Genomic DNA, 14,864 nt, shown 5'->3' on the forward strand with positions numbered 1-14,864 from the left:
TGACCTCTACACCTGACCAGTCCTGTGTTGCTGGTGCTGGGTGTTTGGGGTTGCCTTGAACCCCCAACGGTGGGCTGCCTATGCCCTGGAGACTGAACTTGTAAGTGCTTTACTTACCTGCCAAACTAACTTGTACTTACCTCCCCCAGGAAATGTTGATTTTTGCACTGTGTCCACTTTTGAAATAGTGCATACAGAGCCAACTTCCTACACTATTTCAAAGTAAGGAATAGTATGCACAGAGTCCAAGGGTTCCCCTTAGAGGTAAGATAGTGGCAAAAAGAGATAATACTAATGCTCTATTTTGTGGTAGTGTGGTCGAGCAGTAGGCTTATCCAAGGAGTAGTGTTAAGCATTTGTTGTACATACACACAGGCAATAAATGAGGAACACACACTCGGAGACAAATCCAGGCCAATAGGTTTTGTTATAGAAAAATATCTTTTCTTAGTTTATTTTAAGAACCACAGGTTCAAATTCTACATGTAATATCTCATTTGAAAGGTATTGCAGGTAAGTACATTAGGAACTTTGAATCATTACATTAGCAGGTATACTTTTTACATAAAACACAATAGGCTGTTTTAAAAGTGGACACTTAGTGCAATTTTCACAGTTCCTGGGGGAGGTAAAGTATTGTTAGGTTTCACAGGTAAGTAGGTCACTTACAGGTTTCAGTTTTTGGTCCAAGGTAGCCCACCGTTGGGGGTTCAGAGCAACCCCAAAGTTACCACACCAGCAGCTCAGGGCCGGTCAGGTGCAGAGGTCAAAGAGGTGCCCAAAACACACAGGCTTCAATGGAGAGAAGGGGGTGCCCCGGTTCCAGTCTGCCAGCAGGTAAGTACCCGCGTCTTCGGGGGGCAGACCAGGGGGGTTTTGTAGGGCACGGGGGGGACACAAGTCAGCACAAAAAGTACACCCTCAGCAGCGCGGGGGCGGCCGGGTGCAGTGTGCAAACACGCGTCGGGTTTTCAATGGTTTCCTATGAGAGATCAAGGGATCTCTTCAGCGTTGCAGGCAGGCAAGGGGGGGGGGCTCCTTGGGGTAGCCACCACCTGGGCAAGGGAGAGGGCTTCCTGGGGGTCACTCCTGCACAGGAGTTCCGTTCCTTTAGGTGCTGGGGGCTGCGGGTGCAGGGTCTTTTCCAGCCGTCGGGAAATGGAGTTCAGGCAGTCGCGGTCAGGGGGAGCCTCGGGATTCCCTCTGCAGGCATCGCTGTGGGGGCTCAGGGGGGACAACTTTGGTTACTCACAGACAGTCGCCGGAGGGTCCTCCCTGAGGTGTTGGTTCTCCACCAGTCGAGTCGGGGTCGCCGGGTGCAGTGTTGCAAGTCTCACGCTTCTTGCGGGGAGTTGCAGGGGTTTTTAAATCTGCTACTTGAAACAAAGTTGCAGTTCTTTTGGAGCAGTGCCGCTGTCCTCGGGAGTTTCTTGGTCTCTTGGAAGTAGGGCAGTCCTCTGAGGATTCAGAGGTCGCTGGTCCTGGAGAAAGCGTCGCTGGAGCAGGGTTCTTTAGAAGGCAGGAGACAGGCCGGTAGGACTGGGGCCAAAGCAGTTGGTGTCTTCTTTCTTCTTCTGCAGGAGTTTTCAGCTCAGCAGTCGTCTTCTTCGGTAAGTTGCAGGAATCTAAATTCTTAGGTTCAGGGGAGCCCTTAAATACTAAATTTAAGGGCGTGTTTAGGTCTGGGGGGTTAGTAGCCAATGGCTACTAGCCCTGAGGGTCGGTACACCCTCTTTGTGCCTCCTCCCAAGGGGAGGGGGTCACATCCCTAATCCTATTGGGGAATCCTCCATCTGCAAGATGGAGGATTTCTAAAAGTTAGAGTCACTTCAGCTCAGGACACCTTAGGGGCTGTCCTGACTGGCCAGTGACTCCTCCTTGTTATTCTCATTATTTCCTCCGGCCTTGCCGCCAAAAGTGGGGGCCGTGGCCGGAGGGGGCGGGCAACTCCACTAGCTGGAGTGTCCTGCGGTGCTGGCACAAAGGGGTGAGCCTTTGAGGCTCACCGCCAGGTGTGACGGCTCCTGCCTGGGGGAGGTGTTAGCATCTCCACCCAGTGCAGGCTTTGTTACTGGCCTCAGAGTGACAAAGGCACTCTCCCCATGGGGCCAGCAACATGTCTCGGTTGTGGCAGGCTGCTGGAACTAGTCAGCCTACACAGATAGTCGGTTAAGGTTTCAGGGGGCACCTCTAAGGTGCCCTCTGAGGTGTATTTTACAATAAAATGTACACTGGCATCAGTGTGCATTTATTGTGCTGAGAAGTTTGATACCAAACTTCCCAGTTTTCAGTGTAGCCATTATGGTGCTGTGGAGTCCGTGTTTGACAGACTCCCAGACCATATACTCTTATGGCTACCCTGCACTTACAATGTCTAAGGTTTGGCTTAGACACTGTAGGGGCACAGTACTCATGTACTGGTGCCCTCACCTGTGGTATAGTGCACCCTGCCTTAGGGCTGTAAGGCCTACTAAAGGGGTGACTTATCTATACTGCATAGGCAGTGTGAGGTTGGCATGGCACCCTGAGGGGAGTGCCATGTCGACTTACTCGTTTTGTTCTCACCAGCACACACAAGCTGGTAAGCAGTGTGTCTGTGCTGAGTGAGGGGTCCCCAGGGTGGCATAAGATATGCTGCAGCCCTTAGAGACCTTCCCTGGCATCAGGGCCCTTGGTACCAGGGGTACCAGTTACAAGGGACTTACCTGGATGCCAGGGTGTGCCAATTGTGGAATCAAAAGTACAGGTTATGGAAAGAACACTGGTGCTGGGGCCTGGCTAGCAGGACTCAGCACACTTTCAATTCAAAACATAGCATCGGCAAAGGCAAAAAGTCAGGGGGTAACCATGCCAAGGAGGCATTTCCTTACAAATAGCTTATTGCCATTTTTGCCAAAACTGTGTACCTTACTGTTTTACTTCAAAGTTCCATACTTACCTATGCCAAGTACCTTACAATTTATGTATTTACTTGAATTCTGAATCTTGTGGTTCTAAAATAAAATAAGAAAATCATATTTTTCTATATAAAAGCCTATTGGCCTGGAGTTAAGTCTTCCCATGTGTTCCCATGTATTACCTGTGTGTGTACAACAAATGCTTAACACTACCCTCTGATAAGCCTACTGCTCGACCACACTACCACAAATAGAGCATTAGTATTATCTATTATTGCCACTATCAACCTCTAAGGGGAACCCCTGGAATCTGTGCACACTTTCTCTCACTTTGAGATAATATATACAGAGCCAGCTTTCTACACCCTGCATCCCCAAACAACCTACATCTCCTGTGGGAGGAAGACTGCAATATTTCTATCCTCACTGGCAACAAATTGGGTACTATCAACTATCCGCAGTGGTTATTGCCTAGAACTTAACTGCACTGCACCAAACATTCCACCCTGTTCACAAAGGCTTTCTTTAGAACACATTGCTCTGTTAAAACAAGAGGTAGAATCTCTTCTACTCAAAGGTGCAATAGAAATGGTTCGCATCAGTCAGCAAAGGACAGGAGTATAGTCTCTATACTTCCTTATACCAAGGATGGCACTCTCAGACCTCTAAATCAATATATCCTGTCAGACCATTTCCACATGGTCACTCTACAGAATGTCATTCCCTTGTTAAAAAAAAAACAAGACTTCGTGACAGCATTAGATCTAAAGGACACTTACTTCCACATTCCTATACATCCAGCACACCGCAAGTATTTAAGGTTTGTGATAGCAGGCAAGCACTATCAATTTAAAGTACTACCCTTTGGAGTAACAACAGCACCAAGGGTGTTCACAAAATGTCTAGCAGTAGTTGCGGCAAACATTTCTTCCCTTATCTGGAAGACTGATTAATAAAAGCCAGCACCATTCGAAACTGTCAACAGCATACACAATACATAATAGATACCCTACACAAATTAGGGTTTACAATCAATTACCAGAAATCTCACCTCAAGCCAGCACAAATTCAACCTTATCTGGGAGCAATTCTGAATACTCAGTCAGCATTAGCCTACCCAAATCAACAATGAATCCAAGCATTTCACACACACATATCAGAATTGCAGGTCAATCGAACTTACACAGTAAGGTTTGTCATGAAGCTATTGGGAATGATGGTATCATGCGTAGCAATAGTGCCCAATGCACGTCTAAACATGAGACCACTTCAACAGTGTCTCTCGCAACAATGGTCTCAGGCACAGGGTCAATTACAGGATCTAGTGTTGTTGGACTGCCAAACGTACAAATCTCTGCAATGGTGGAATCACACCAACTTATCAAAAGGGCAGCCATTTCAGGACCCTGCGCCACAGACCATAATCACCACAGATGCATCAATGACAGGTTGTGGAGCCCATCTCAACAATCTTGCAATACAGGGGGAATGGGACTCAATCCAGCAAACTTACCACATAAACCACTTGTAATTGCTCACAATGTTCTTAGCCATCAAGGCATTCCAACCACAGATTATACACAAAACAGCATTAATAGGGACAGACAACATGACAACAATGGATTAGTTGCAAAAGCAGCGTGGGACACACTCATCCCAATTGTCACTTCTAGAACAAACAATTTGGAAATGGGCAATTCACAATCCCATTCACCTGCTAGCAGAATACATCCCAGGGATACACAACCAGCTAGCGGACCTGTTAAGCAGGACGCAGCAACAAATACACGAATGGGAGATTCACCCACCAGTAATTCAATATTACTTTCAGATGTGGGGAACACCAAACATAGATCTTTTTGCAACAAGCGAAAACGCAAAATGCCAAAACTTTGCATCGAGATAACCACACCCTCAATCCAAGGGCAATGCTCTGTGGCTCAATTAGTCAGGGATATGTGCTTATGCTTTTCTCATTAATTCCGTTTCTGGTCAACAAGATCCGTCACACTTCTCTCACTATGATACTCATAGCTCCCACGTGGGCACATCAACATTGGTATACAACACTATTGGATCTGTCAGTAGTATCCCATCACAGGCTTCCAAACAGGCCAGACCTAATGATTCAAAACAAGGGTCAGATCAGGCATCCCAATCCCAGTATGCTCAACCTGGTGATTTGGCTCCTGAGGTAATAGAATTTGGACATCTACAGCTTCCACCAGAATGTATGGACATTTTAAAACAAGCACGTACACCTACAACCAGGCTGTGCTGCACAAATAAATGGAAACATTTTGTATATTACTGCCAACCTAAAAACATTGATCCACTAAAAGCATCAGTACAAAATATTGTATGTTATTTGCTTCATTTACAGAAAGCAAATCTTGCATATTCATCTATTAAAATTCATTTAACAGCAATATCAGCCTACCTCCAAAACAGACAACATACCTCTCTGTTTAGAATTCCTGTCATAAAAGCTTTTATGGAAAGCCTTAAGAGTTATTCCACCTACAGCTCCACCAGCATGGAATCTTAACATTGTGCTCACAAGACTTATGGGTCCACCTTTTGAACCCATTCATTCTTGCGCTCTTCAGTTACTCTCATGGAAGTTTGCTTTCCTGGTAGCAATTACTTCCTTAAGAAGAGTAAGTGAAATTCAAGCATTCACTTTAGAAGAATCCTTCTTCCAAGTACATGAACACAAAATAGTACTTAGGATGAATCCAAAATTTTTACCCAAAGTGGTTTCATCATTTCACATTAATCAGACAGTGGAATTGCCAGTCTTCTTTCCATGGCAAGATTCAGTTGCTGAAAGAGCTTTCCACACTCTTGATCTTAAAAGAGCTCTCATGTTTTATATAGACAGAACGAAAGACTTTAGAAAATCTAAACAACTCAATACCTATTTGTGACATGATTTGCACTGATTAATGGTTATCAAGCCCTCTCCAAACAACTGACTTGTTGTTTACTCTGACAGTCCTGCCTAATTGTACTCTGTAAAATTAGCGAAAATAACAGAAAAGAATCAGCTATGTCAATGCTGCAGTATTTCGAAATACTGGCAACTGACCTGAGTTATTAGTTACTGTAAGGTTAACCACTCAATCATCAACTGAGGAAGGGAGCTTTTTTCATTGAAGTACAATATGTGGTTCCAGGATTCTGGGTTCTCTCTCAAGATAAGCCTGACTGAGGCTCTGGGTATTTTGTTAAATTAGATGGTACCTTTAACTTTGCCTGCTTCAAGCCTACAGCTCCAGGCTTCAGACCTTACTCTCTTCAGTTCTCAATTCTTACACTCTCTGCCTCCAACTTCTAAGTGAGTCGCATTCTCTTTCACTTAAGCACCATCTAGTGCTGGAAAATTCTCAGAAAAACATGCATTCCAAGAACTCTTATACAGATAAATAACAGTGAAAGCCCTATAGAAATGCAACTCCCATACAGTAAAACAACCAAAATCTCTGTAAATCTTGTTCTCCCTAAATGACATTAAAACACTGTAAGATTCACTGCTGAACGGTGACTACTATATAAATAACCTAGCCACCTAGACATTACAGAGGTATGGACTACTTTTGTCACACTGGACCTGTGTTGGTAGAATAGAGAAAGATGCAACCTCTGGAGAATAGAGTTAATGAAAGGATAAGATGTATTCAATTTGACAATAGGTCTGTTGTAGTTTTTAAGTCGCCTTAAAAAAAAGTTGTTGTCTAAAAGACCTGTTGTGGACAATACTAATATTTGCATTATGCTTTGAGCCAGCCCTTTGCTTACCATTAATTGGCGTTCTTGAAAGCCTCATTTTCTTGTTTCTGTAATGCTAAGTGTAGGAAGTTGGCTCTGTATGTGCTATTTCAAAGTAAGAAATAGCATGCACAGAGTCCAAGGGTTCCCCTTAGAGGTAAGATAGTGGCAAAAAGAGATAATACTAATGCTCTATTTTGTGGTAGTGTGGTCGAGCAGTAGGCTTATCAAAGGAGTAGTGTTAAGCATTTGTTGTACATACACACAGGCAATAAATGAGGAACACACACTCAGAGACAAATCCAGCCAATAGGTTTTGTTATAGAAAAATATCTTTTCTTAGTTTATTTTAAGAACCACAGGTTCAAATTCTACATGTAATATCTCATTTGAAAGGTATTGCAGGTAAGTACTTTAGGAACTTTGAATCATTACATTAGCATGTATACTTTTTACATAAAACACAATAAGCTGTTTTAAAAGTGGACACTTAGTGCAATTTTCACAGTTCCTGGGGGAGGTAAGTTTTTGTTAGTTTTGTCAGGTAAGTAAATCACTTACAAGTCTCAGGTTTGGGTCCAAGGTAGCCCACCGTTGGGGGTTCAGAGCAACCCCAAAGTTACCACACCAGCAGCTCAGGGCCGGTCAGGTGCAGAGGTCAAAGAGGTGCCCAAAACGCATAGGCTTCAATGGAGAGAAGGGGGTGCCCTGGTTCCGGTCTGCCAGCAGGTAAGTACCCGCGTCTTCGGAGGGCAGACCAGGGGGGTTTTGTAGGGCACCGGGGGGGACACAAGTCAGCACAAAAAGTACACCCTCAGCAGCGCGGGGGCGGCCGGGTGCAGTGTGCAAACAAGCGTCTGGTTCTCTGTAGATTTCAATGAGAGATCAAGGGATCTCTTCAGCGGTGCAGGCAGGCAAGGGGGGGGGGCTCCTCGGGGTAGCCACCACCTGGGCAAGGGAGAGGGCCTCCCGGGGGTCACTCCTGCACAGGAGTTCCGTTCCTTTAGGTGCTGGGGGCTGCGGGTGCAGTGTCCTTTCCAGCCGTCGGGAAATGGAGTTCACGCAGTCGCGGTCAGGGGGAGCCTCGGGATTCCCTCTGCAGGCGTCGCTGTGGGGGCTCAGGGGGGACAACTTTGGTTACTCACGGTCTCGGAGTCGCCGGAGGGTCCTCCCTGAGGTGTTGGTTCTCCACCAGTCGAGTCGGGGTCGCCGGGTGCAGTGTTGCAAGTCTCACGCTTCTTGCGGGGAGTTGCAGGGGTCTTTAAATCTGCTCCTTGAAACAAAGTTGCAGTTCTTTTGGAGCAGTGCCGCTGTCCTCGGGAGTTTCTTGTCTTTCTTGAAGCAGGGCAGTCCTCAGAGGATTCAGAGGTCGCTGGTCCCTTGGAAAGCGTCGCTGGAGCAGGTTTCTTTGGAAGGCAGGAGACAGGCCGGTAGGTCTGGGGCCAAAGCAGTTGGTGTCTTCTGTTCTTCCTCTGCAGGGGTTTTTCAGCTCGGCAGTCTTCTTCTTCTTGTAGTTTCAGGAATCTAAATTCTTAGGTTCAGGGGAGCCCTTAAATACTAAATTTAAGGGCGTGTTTAGGTCTGGGGGGTTAGTAGCCAATGGCTACTAGCCCTGAGGGTGGGTACACCCTCTTTGTGCCTCCTCCCAAGGGGAGGGGGGTCACATTCCTATCCCTATTGGGGGAATCCTCCTTCTACAAGATGGAGGATTTCTAAAAGTCAGAGTCACCTCAGCTCAGGACACCTTAGGGGCTGTCCTGACTGGCCAGTGACTCCTCCTTGTTATTCTCATTATTTCTCCTGGACTTGCCGCCAAAAGTGGGGGTTGTGTCCAGGGGGCGGGCATCTCCACTAGCTGGAGTGCCCTGGGGCATTGTAACACGAAGCTTGAGCCTTTGAAGCTCACTGCTAGGTGTTACAGTTCCTGCAGGGGGGAGGTGTGAAGCACCTCCACCCAGAGCAGGCTTTGTTTCTGTCCTCAGAGAGCACAAAGGCTCTCACCGCATGAGGTCAGACACTCGTCTCAGCAGCAGGCTGGCACAGACCAGTCAGTCCTGCACTGAACAATTGGGTAAAATACAGGGGGTATCTCTAAGATGCCCTCTGTGTGCATTTTTTAATAAATCCAACACTGGCATCAGTGTGGGTTTATTATTCTGAGAAGTTTGATACTAAACTTCCCAGTATTCAGTGTAGCCATTATGGAGCTGTGGAGTTCGTTTTTGACAGACTCCCAGACCATATACTCTTATGGCTACCCTGCACTTACAATGTCTAAGGTTTTGCTTAGACACTGTAGGGGCATAGTGCTCATGCACTGGTGCCCTCACCTATGGTATAGTGCACCCTGCCTTAGGGCTGTAAGGCCTACTAGAGGGGTGACTTATCTATACTGCATAGGCAGTGTGAGGTTGGCATGGCACCCTGAGAGGAGTGCCATGTCGACTTACTCGTTTTGTTCTCATCAGCACACACAAGCTGGCAAGCAGTGTGTCTGTGCTGAGTGAGGGGTCCCCAGGGTGGCATAAGATATGCTGCAGCCCTTAGAGACCTTCCCTGGCATCAGGGCCCTTGGTACCAGGGGTACCAGTTACAAGGGACTTACCTGGATGCCAGGGTGTGCCAATTGTGGAATCAAAAGTACATTTTAGGTGAAAGAACACTGGTGCTGGGGCCTGGTTAGCAGGGTCCCAGCACACTTCTCAGTCAAGTCAGCATCAGTATCAGGCAAAAAGTGGGGGGTAACTGCAACAGGGAGCCATTTCTTTACACTAAGTGAAAAAGGTCTAGTAACGTGCAGGCTCACTCCAACGTAGTATCTCAGCGTGGATGACTAGCGTAATGGTCCAACCAAGCATTGTACTCAACAAAAGACAAACTAAATAGCGAGGTTTTCAATAGCTTTTTGAAAGTTTCAATTTTGTGGCAGGAACGGATTGATTAGACAGTTTGTTTCAATACCAGATGGGCAAGTACGTGAAGGACCTGGCATCAGTTCTGACATGATAAATGTGGTGCGGTTGTGCCAGAGTGGAAGACCTGAGAGCCCCGCTTGTATTATAAAGGCCTACGTGACTGCAAAAGTAGTGGGAGACTCCAGCGTATAGTGCTCTGTGGACATGCCATAAAAAAAATAACATGTTTCCATTTGTGGATGGGCAACCAGTGCAGCTCCTTCAAAATAGGCCTTAATGCTGTTATGGGTGGAGGGTGACTGACCAGTTTGGTGACAGGAATTTGGATGGTTTGGAGATGCAATAGCAAAGAATCATTAATGTCTGCAAATCACAAATAACTAGAACTTGTGCCCCCAGACATGCACAATTTTCTCTAATTTTACTACAGATGTTACAGTGATATTATCAATGATGTCAAGCGACCAGGCCCTGCAGCCTACCCCCTAGAAGCACCGAACTCCCTGCCATGCACAGGCCTTGTGGGGGCTGGCCAAAGGGCCTGGCTGCAGGCAAGACCCTGCAGCCTACTCTTTATACATACCCAACCCCGTGCCACACATGGCCTTTGGCCGTGTGCAGCGGGGGTTGGCCACAGGGTCGGGCCGCAGGCCTGCCCTTGCAACCTACTCCCAGGCCACGCCCTGCAGCCACTCCCCTTTAAAGACCCAACTGCCTGCCATGCCGGCCTTCAAAATGATGAGGGCAGCACTGAACAACCACCTACCCCCTCTCCCCCCCAGGCCTGCTACCTCCCTGGGACCAAATACATTCTTTAAAGTGGGAGGGGGGCTACGTGACCCCCTCTCCCCCTTCTGGTCACATACAGCCTAGGGGAACCTGTTTCATCCCCCCCCACCCCTCCACCTCCCTCACTTCCCTCCACCCCCTCCTCCCCGGGCCAGGCCACTAGTACCTGGGTGCCTTCGCCCTACCCTGGGTGCCCTCACCCTACGCAGGGCACCCAGTGTGCATTGTTTGAGATTCCGGAGAGAGCCTCAAGGCCCCTGTGGTCCCAGCCAGCTCCCTGCCTCCTGCAGGAACTGGCCTTTTTTTCTCACACGCAGGAAGCTGCGAGAAATGTACGTCTGAGATGTGAGCCTAACTATAAAGTCCCTGGAACCTTTGATTCTTGTGTTTGTCCCTCTCCTGTCCCATAGCTTTTTTTTCCATCTTCTTTGATAGGATGCCATTATCCCTGCCGCTGCGCACATTGAGGAAACTACATTTTCTTTCAGCATTTTATGGGAGCACATGGGTTTTCTGCTCTGTTTTTGGTGTGCTGCTTCCCTGTTCCCCCAATTAACCCTTTCCCTCATTGTGCTCTGTGTTGTTCCTGCTGGGGGACGAGGCAACACAGAGGCAGCAGGGCTGGAGAGAAGTGCACAGGTGGGGGTGTTGGGGGTGTGGAGGGGGTGACTGGAGGACAGGTGAGATTAGATGGTGGATCACACAGTTTACAAAAAAGAAAGTGTATTAGCACTGGCCACTTACTAGTGCCTTTTTAAATTGTTGTTAGCTGTGCATCACAGCAGCTGTGCCTCTGTACAGCATGGCTGCATATCATTGCCAAAGGTAATGGCTCTCACACGTGAGACCTATTGGCTTGGCTAATGTTTGTTTGTTACAATTTGAACATTTAAAGAACCTGTCTGATTTGTATGGGCAGTACCCTCTTGCTTCCTAGTTTGATAATCTAGGTTTTGGAGAAACACATATTTAGTTTGCTCATTTACTTCTTTGGTCTAATGTTACCAGTTGATATTTGTAAGCACACCGAAGTTAAGTAACTCAAAGAAACCGATTTGCAGTGACTTAAATCAATCAATCAGTATTTGTAAAGTGCAGCTAGTCACCCATGAGGGTCTCAAGGCGCTGGAATGATTGATTTTCTTTTCAGTTGACTGAGTAGATATATGATGTGCATCTATGTAGAAATCCTACATATTAGAACATTTAGTCATGCATGATGCTTGTATTGTATGTTAAGTCTTTGATTGAATTTATTCACAGACAGACTACTCAGGATGCCCCTGAAGAGGTGCGCAGCCGTGATTTCAGGAGGGACCTGGAGGAAAGAGAGCGTGTAGCTGTAAGAGACAAGAATAGAGATAGACCGCCACGAGGTAACTTCTTAACAACCTCATAAACGCAGCTTGATGTGCACAATAAGATTTTTTTTTTTAATGGATTGTATTGGTTTCTGTAGGAAGTTGGCTCTGTATGTGCTATTTCAAAGTAAGGAATAGCATGCACAGAGTCCAAGGGTTCCCCTTAGAGGTAAGATAGTGGCAAAAAGAGATAATACTAATGCTCTATTTTGTGGTAGTGTGGTCGAGCAGTAGGCTTATCAAAGGAGTAGTGTTAAGCATTTGTTGTACATACACACAGGCAATAAATGAGGAACACACACTCAGAGACAAATCCAGCCAATAGGTTTTGTTATAGAAAAATATCTTTTCTTAGTTTATTTTAAGAACCACAGGTTCAAATTTTACATGTAATATCTCATTTGAAAGGTATTGCAGGTAAGTACTTTAGGAACTTTGAATCATTTCATTAGCATGTATACTTTTCACATAAAACACAATAAGCTGTTTTAAAAGTGGACACAGTGCAATTTTCACAGTTCCTGGGGGAGGTAAAGTAATGTTAGTTTTCACAGGTAAGTAAGTCACTTACAGGTTTCAGTTTTTGGTCCAAGGTAGCCCACCGTTGGGGGTTCAGAGCAACCCCAAAGTTACCACACCAGCAGCTCAGGGCCGGTCAGGTGCAGAGGTCAAAGAGGTGCCCAAAACGCATAGGCTTCAATGGAGAGAAGGGGGTGCCCCGGTTCCAGTCTGCCAGCAGGTAAGTACCCGCGTCTTCGGAGGGCAGACCAGGGGGGTTTTGTAGGGCACCGGGGGGGACACAGGTCAGCACAAAAAGTATACCCTCAGCAGCGCGGGGGCGGCCGGGTGCAGTGTGCAAACACGCGTCGGGTTTGTAATGGTTTTCAATGAGAGATCAAGGGATCTCTTCAGCGTTGCAGGCAGGCAAGGGGGGGGGCTCCTCGGGGTAGCCACCACCTAGGCAAGGGAGAGAGCCTCCTGGGGGTCACTCCTGCACAGGAGTTCCGTTTCTTTAGGTGCTGGGGGCTGCGGGTGCAGAGTCTTTTCCAGCCGTCGGGAAAGGGAGTTCAGGCAGTCGCGGTCAGGGGGAGCCTCGGGATTCCCTCTGCAGGTGCCGCTGTGGGGGCTCAGGGGGGACAACTTTGGTTACTCACAGTCGTAGAGTCGCCGGAGGGTCCTCCCTGAAGCGTTGTTTCTCCACCAGTCGAGTCGGGGTCTCCGGGTGCAGTGTTGCAAGTCTCACGCTTCTTGCGGGGAGTTGCAGGGGTCTTTAAATCTGCTACTTGAAACAAAGTTGCAGTTCTTTTGGAGCAGGGCCGCTGTCCTCTGGAGTTTCTTGTCTTTCTCGAAGCAGGGCAGTCCTCAGAGGATTCAGAGGTCGCTGGTCCCTTGGAAAGCGTAGCTGGAGCAGGTTTCTTTGGAAGGCAGGAGACAGGCCGGTAAGTCTGGAGCCAAAGCAGTTGGTGCCTTCTGTTCTTCCTCTGCAGGGGTTTTTCAGCTCAGCAGTCCTCTTCTTCTTGTAGTTTCAGGAATCTAAAGTTTTAGGTTCAGGGGAGCCCTTAAATACTAAATTTAAGGGCGTGTTTAGGTCTGGGGGGTTAGTAGCCAATGGCTACTAGCCCTGAGGGTGGGTACACCCTCTTTGTGCCTCCTCCCAAGGGGAGGGGGTCAGATCCCTAATCCTATTGGGGAATCCTCCATCTGCAAGATGGAGGATTTCTAAAAGTTAGAGTCACTTCAGCTCAGGACACCTTAGGGGCTGTCCCGACTGGCCAGTGACTCCTCCTTGTTGTTTTCTTTGTTTCCTCCAGCCTTGCTGCCAAAAGTGGGGGCCGTGGCCGGAGGGGGCGGGCAACTCCACTAAGCTGGAGTGTCCTGCGGTGCTGTGACAAAGGGGTGAGCCTTTGAGGCTCACCGCCAGGTGTTACAGCTCCTGCCTGGGGGAGGTGTTAGCATCTCCACCCAGTGCAGGGTTTGTTACTGGCCTCAGAGTGACAAAGGCACTCTCCCCATGGGGCCAGCAACATGTCTCGGTTGTGGCAGGCTGCTGGAACTAGCCAGCCTACACAGATAGTCGGTTAAGGTTTCAGGGGGCACCTCTAAGGTGCCCTCTGGGGTGTAGTTTACAATAAAATGTACACTGGCATCAGTGTTGTAGGAAGTTGGCTCTGTATGTGCTATTTCAAAGTAAGGAATAGCATGCACAGAGTCCAAGGGTTCCCCTTAGAGGTAAAATAGTGGTAAAAAGAGATAATACTAATGCTCTATTTTGTGGTAGTGTGGTCGAGCAGTAGGCTTATCCAAGGAGTAGTGTTAAGCATTTGTTGTACATACACATAGACAATAAATGAGGTACACACACTCAGAGACAAATCCAGTCAATAGGTTTTGTTATAGAAAAATATATTTTCTTAGTTTATTTTAAGAACCACAGGTTCAAATTTAACATGTAATATCTTGTTTGAAAGGTATTGCAGGTAAGTACATTAGGAACTTTGAATCATTTCAATTGCATGTATACTTTTCAAGTTATTCACAAATAGCTATTTTAAAAGTGGACACTTAGTGCAATTTTCACAGTTCCTGGGGGAGGTAAGTATTTGTTAGTTTTACCAGGTAAGTAAGACACTTACAGGGTTCAGTTCTTGGTCCAAGGTAGCCCACCGTTGGGGGTTCAGAGCAACCCCAAAGTTACCACACCAGCAGCTCAGGGCCGGTCAGGTGCAGAGTTCAAAGTGGTGCCCAAAACGCATAGGCTTCAATGGAGAGAAGGGGGTGCCCCGGTTCCAGTCTGCCAGCAGGTAAGTACCCGCGTCTTCGGAGGGCAGACCAGGGGGGTTTTGTAGGGCACCGGGGGGGACACAAGCCCACACAGAAATTTCACCCTCAGCGGCGCGGGGGCGGCCGGGTGCAGTGTTAGAACAAGCGTCGGGTTCGCAATGGAAGTCAATGAGAGATCAAGGGATCTCTTCAGCGCTGCAGGCAGGCAAGGGGGGGCTTCCTCGGGGAAACCTCCACTTGGGCAAGGGAGAGGGACTCCTGGGGGTCACTTCTGCAGTGAAAGTCCGGTCCTTCAGGTCCTGGGGGCTGCGGGTGCAGGGTCTTTTCCAGGCGTCGGGACTTAGGTTTCA

The 14,864-nt window shown here is 47.6% G+C and overlaps 1 protein-coding gene across 3 annotated transcripts in view; it reads left to right on the forward strand.

Moving 5' to 3' along the window:
- The window catches only part of CWC15 (CWC15 spliceosome associated protein homolog), a 163,598-nt gene that overhangs the window by 40,095 nt on the left and 108,639 nt on the right, over positions 1 to 14,864 (forward strand). For all 3 annotated transcript variants that reach the window (XM_069202413.1, XM_069202412.1, XM_069202414.1), the window contains one exon: positions 11,636 to 11,748. In XM_069202413.1, coding sequence (XP_069058514.1) covers positions 11,636 to 11,748 — 113 coding nt within the window. The remainder of the gene's footprint in view (positions 1 to 11,635; positions 11,749 to 14,864) is intronic.

Source organism: Pleurodeles waltl, chromosome 8 (assembly GCF_031143425.1).
Source record: "Pleurodeles waltl isolate 20211129_DDA chromosome 8, aPleWal1.hap1.20221129, whole genome shotgun sequence".
NCBI classification, from domain to species: domain Eukaryota; kingdom Metazoa; phylum Chordata; class Amphibia; order Caudata; family Salamandridae; genus Pleurodeles; species Pleurodeles waltl.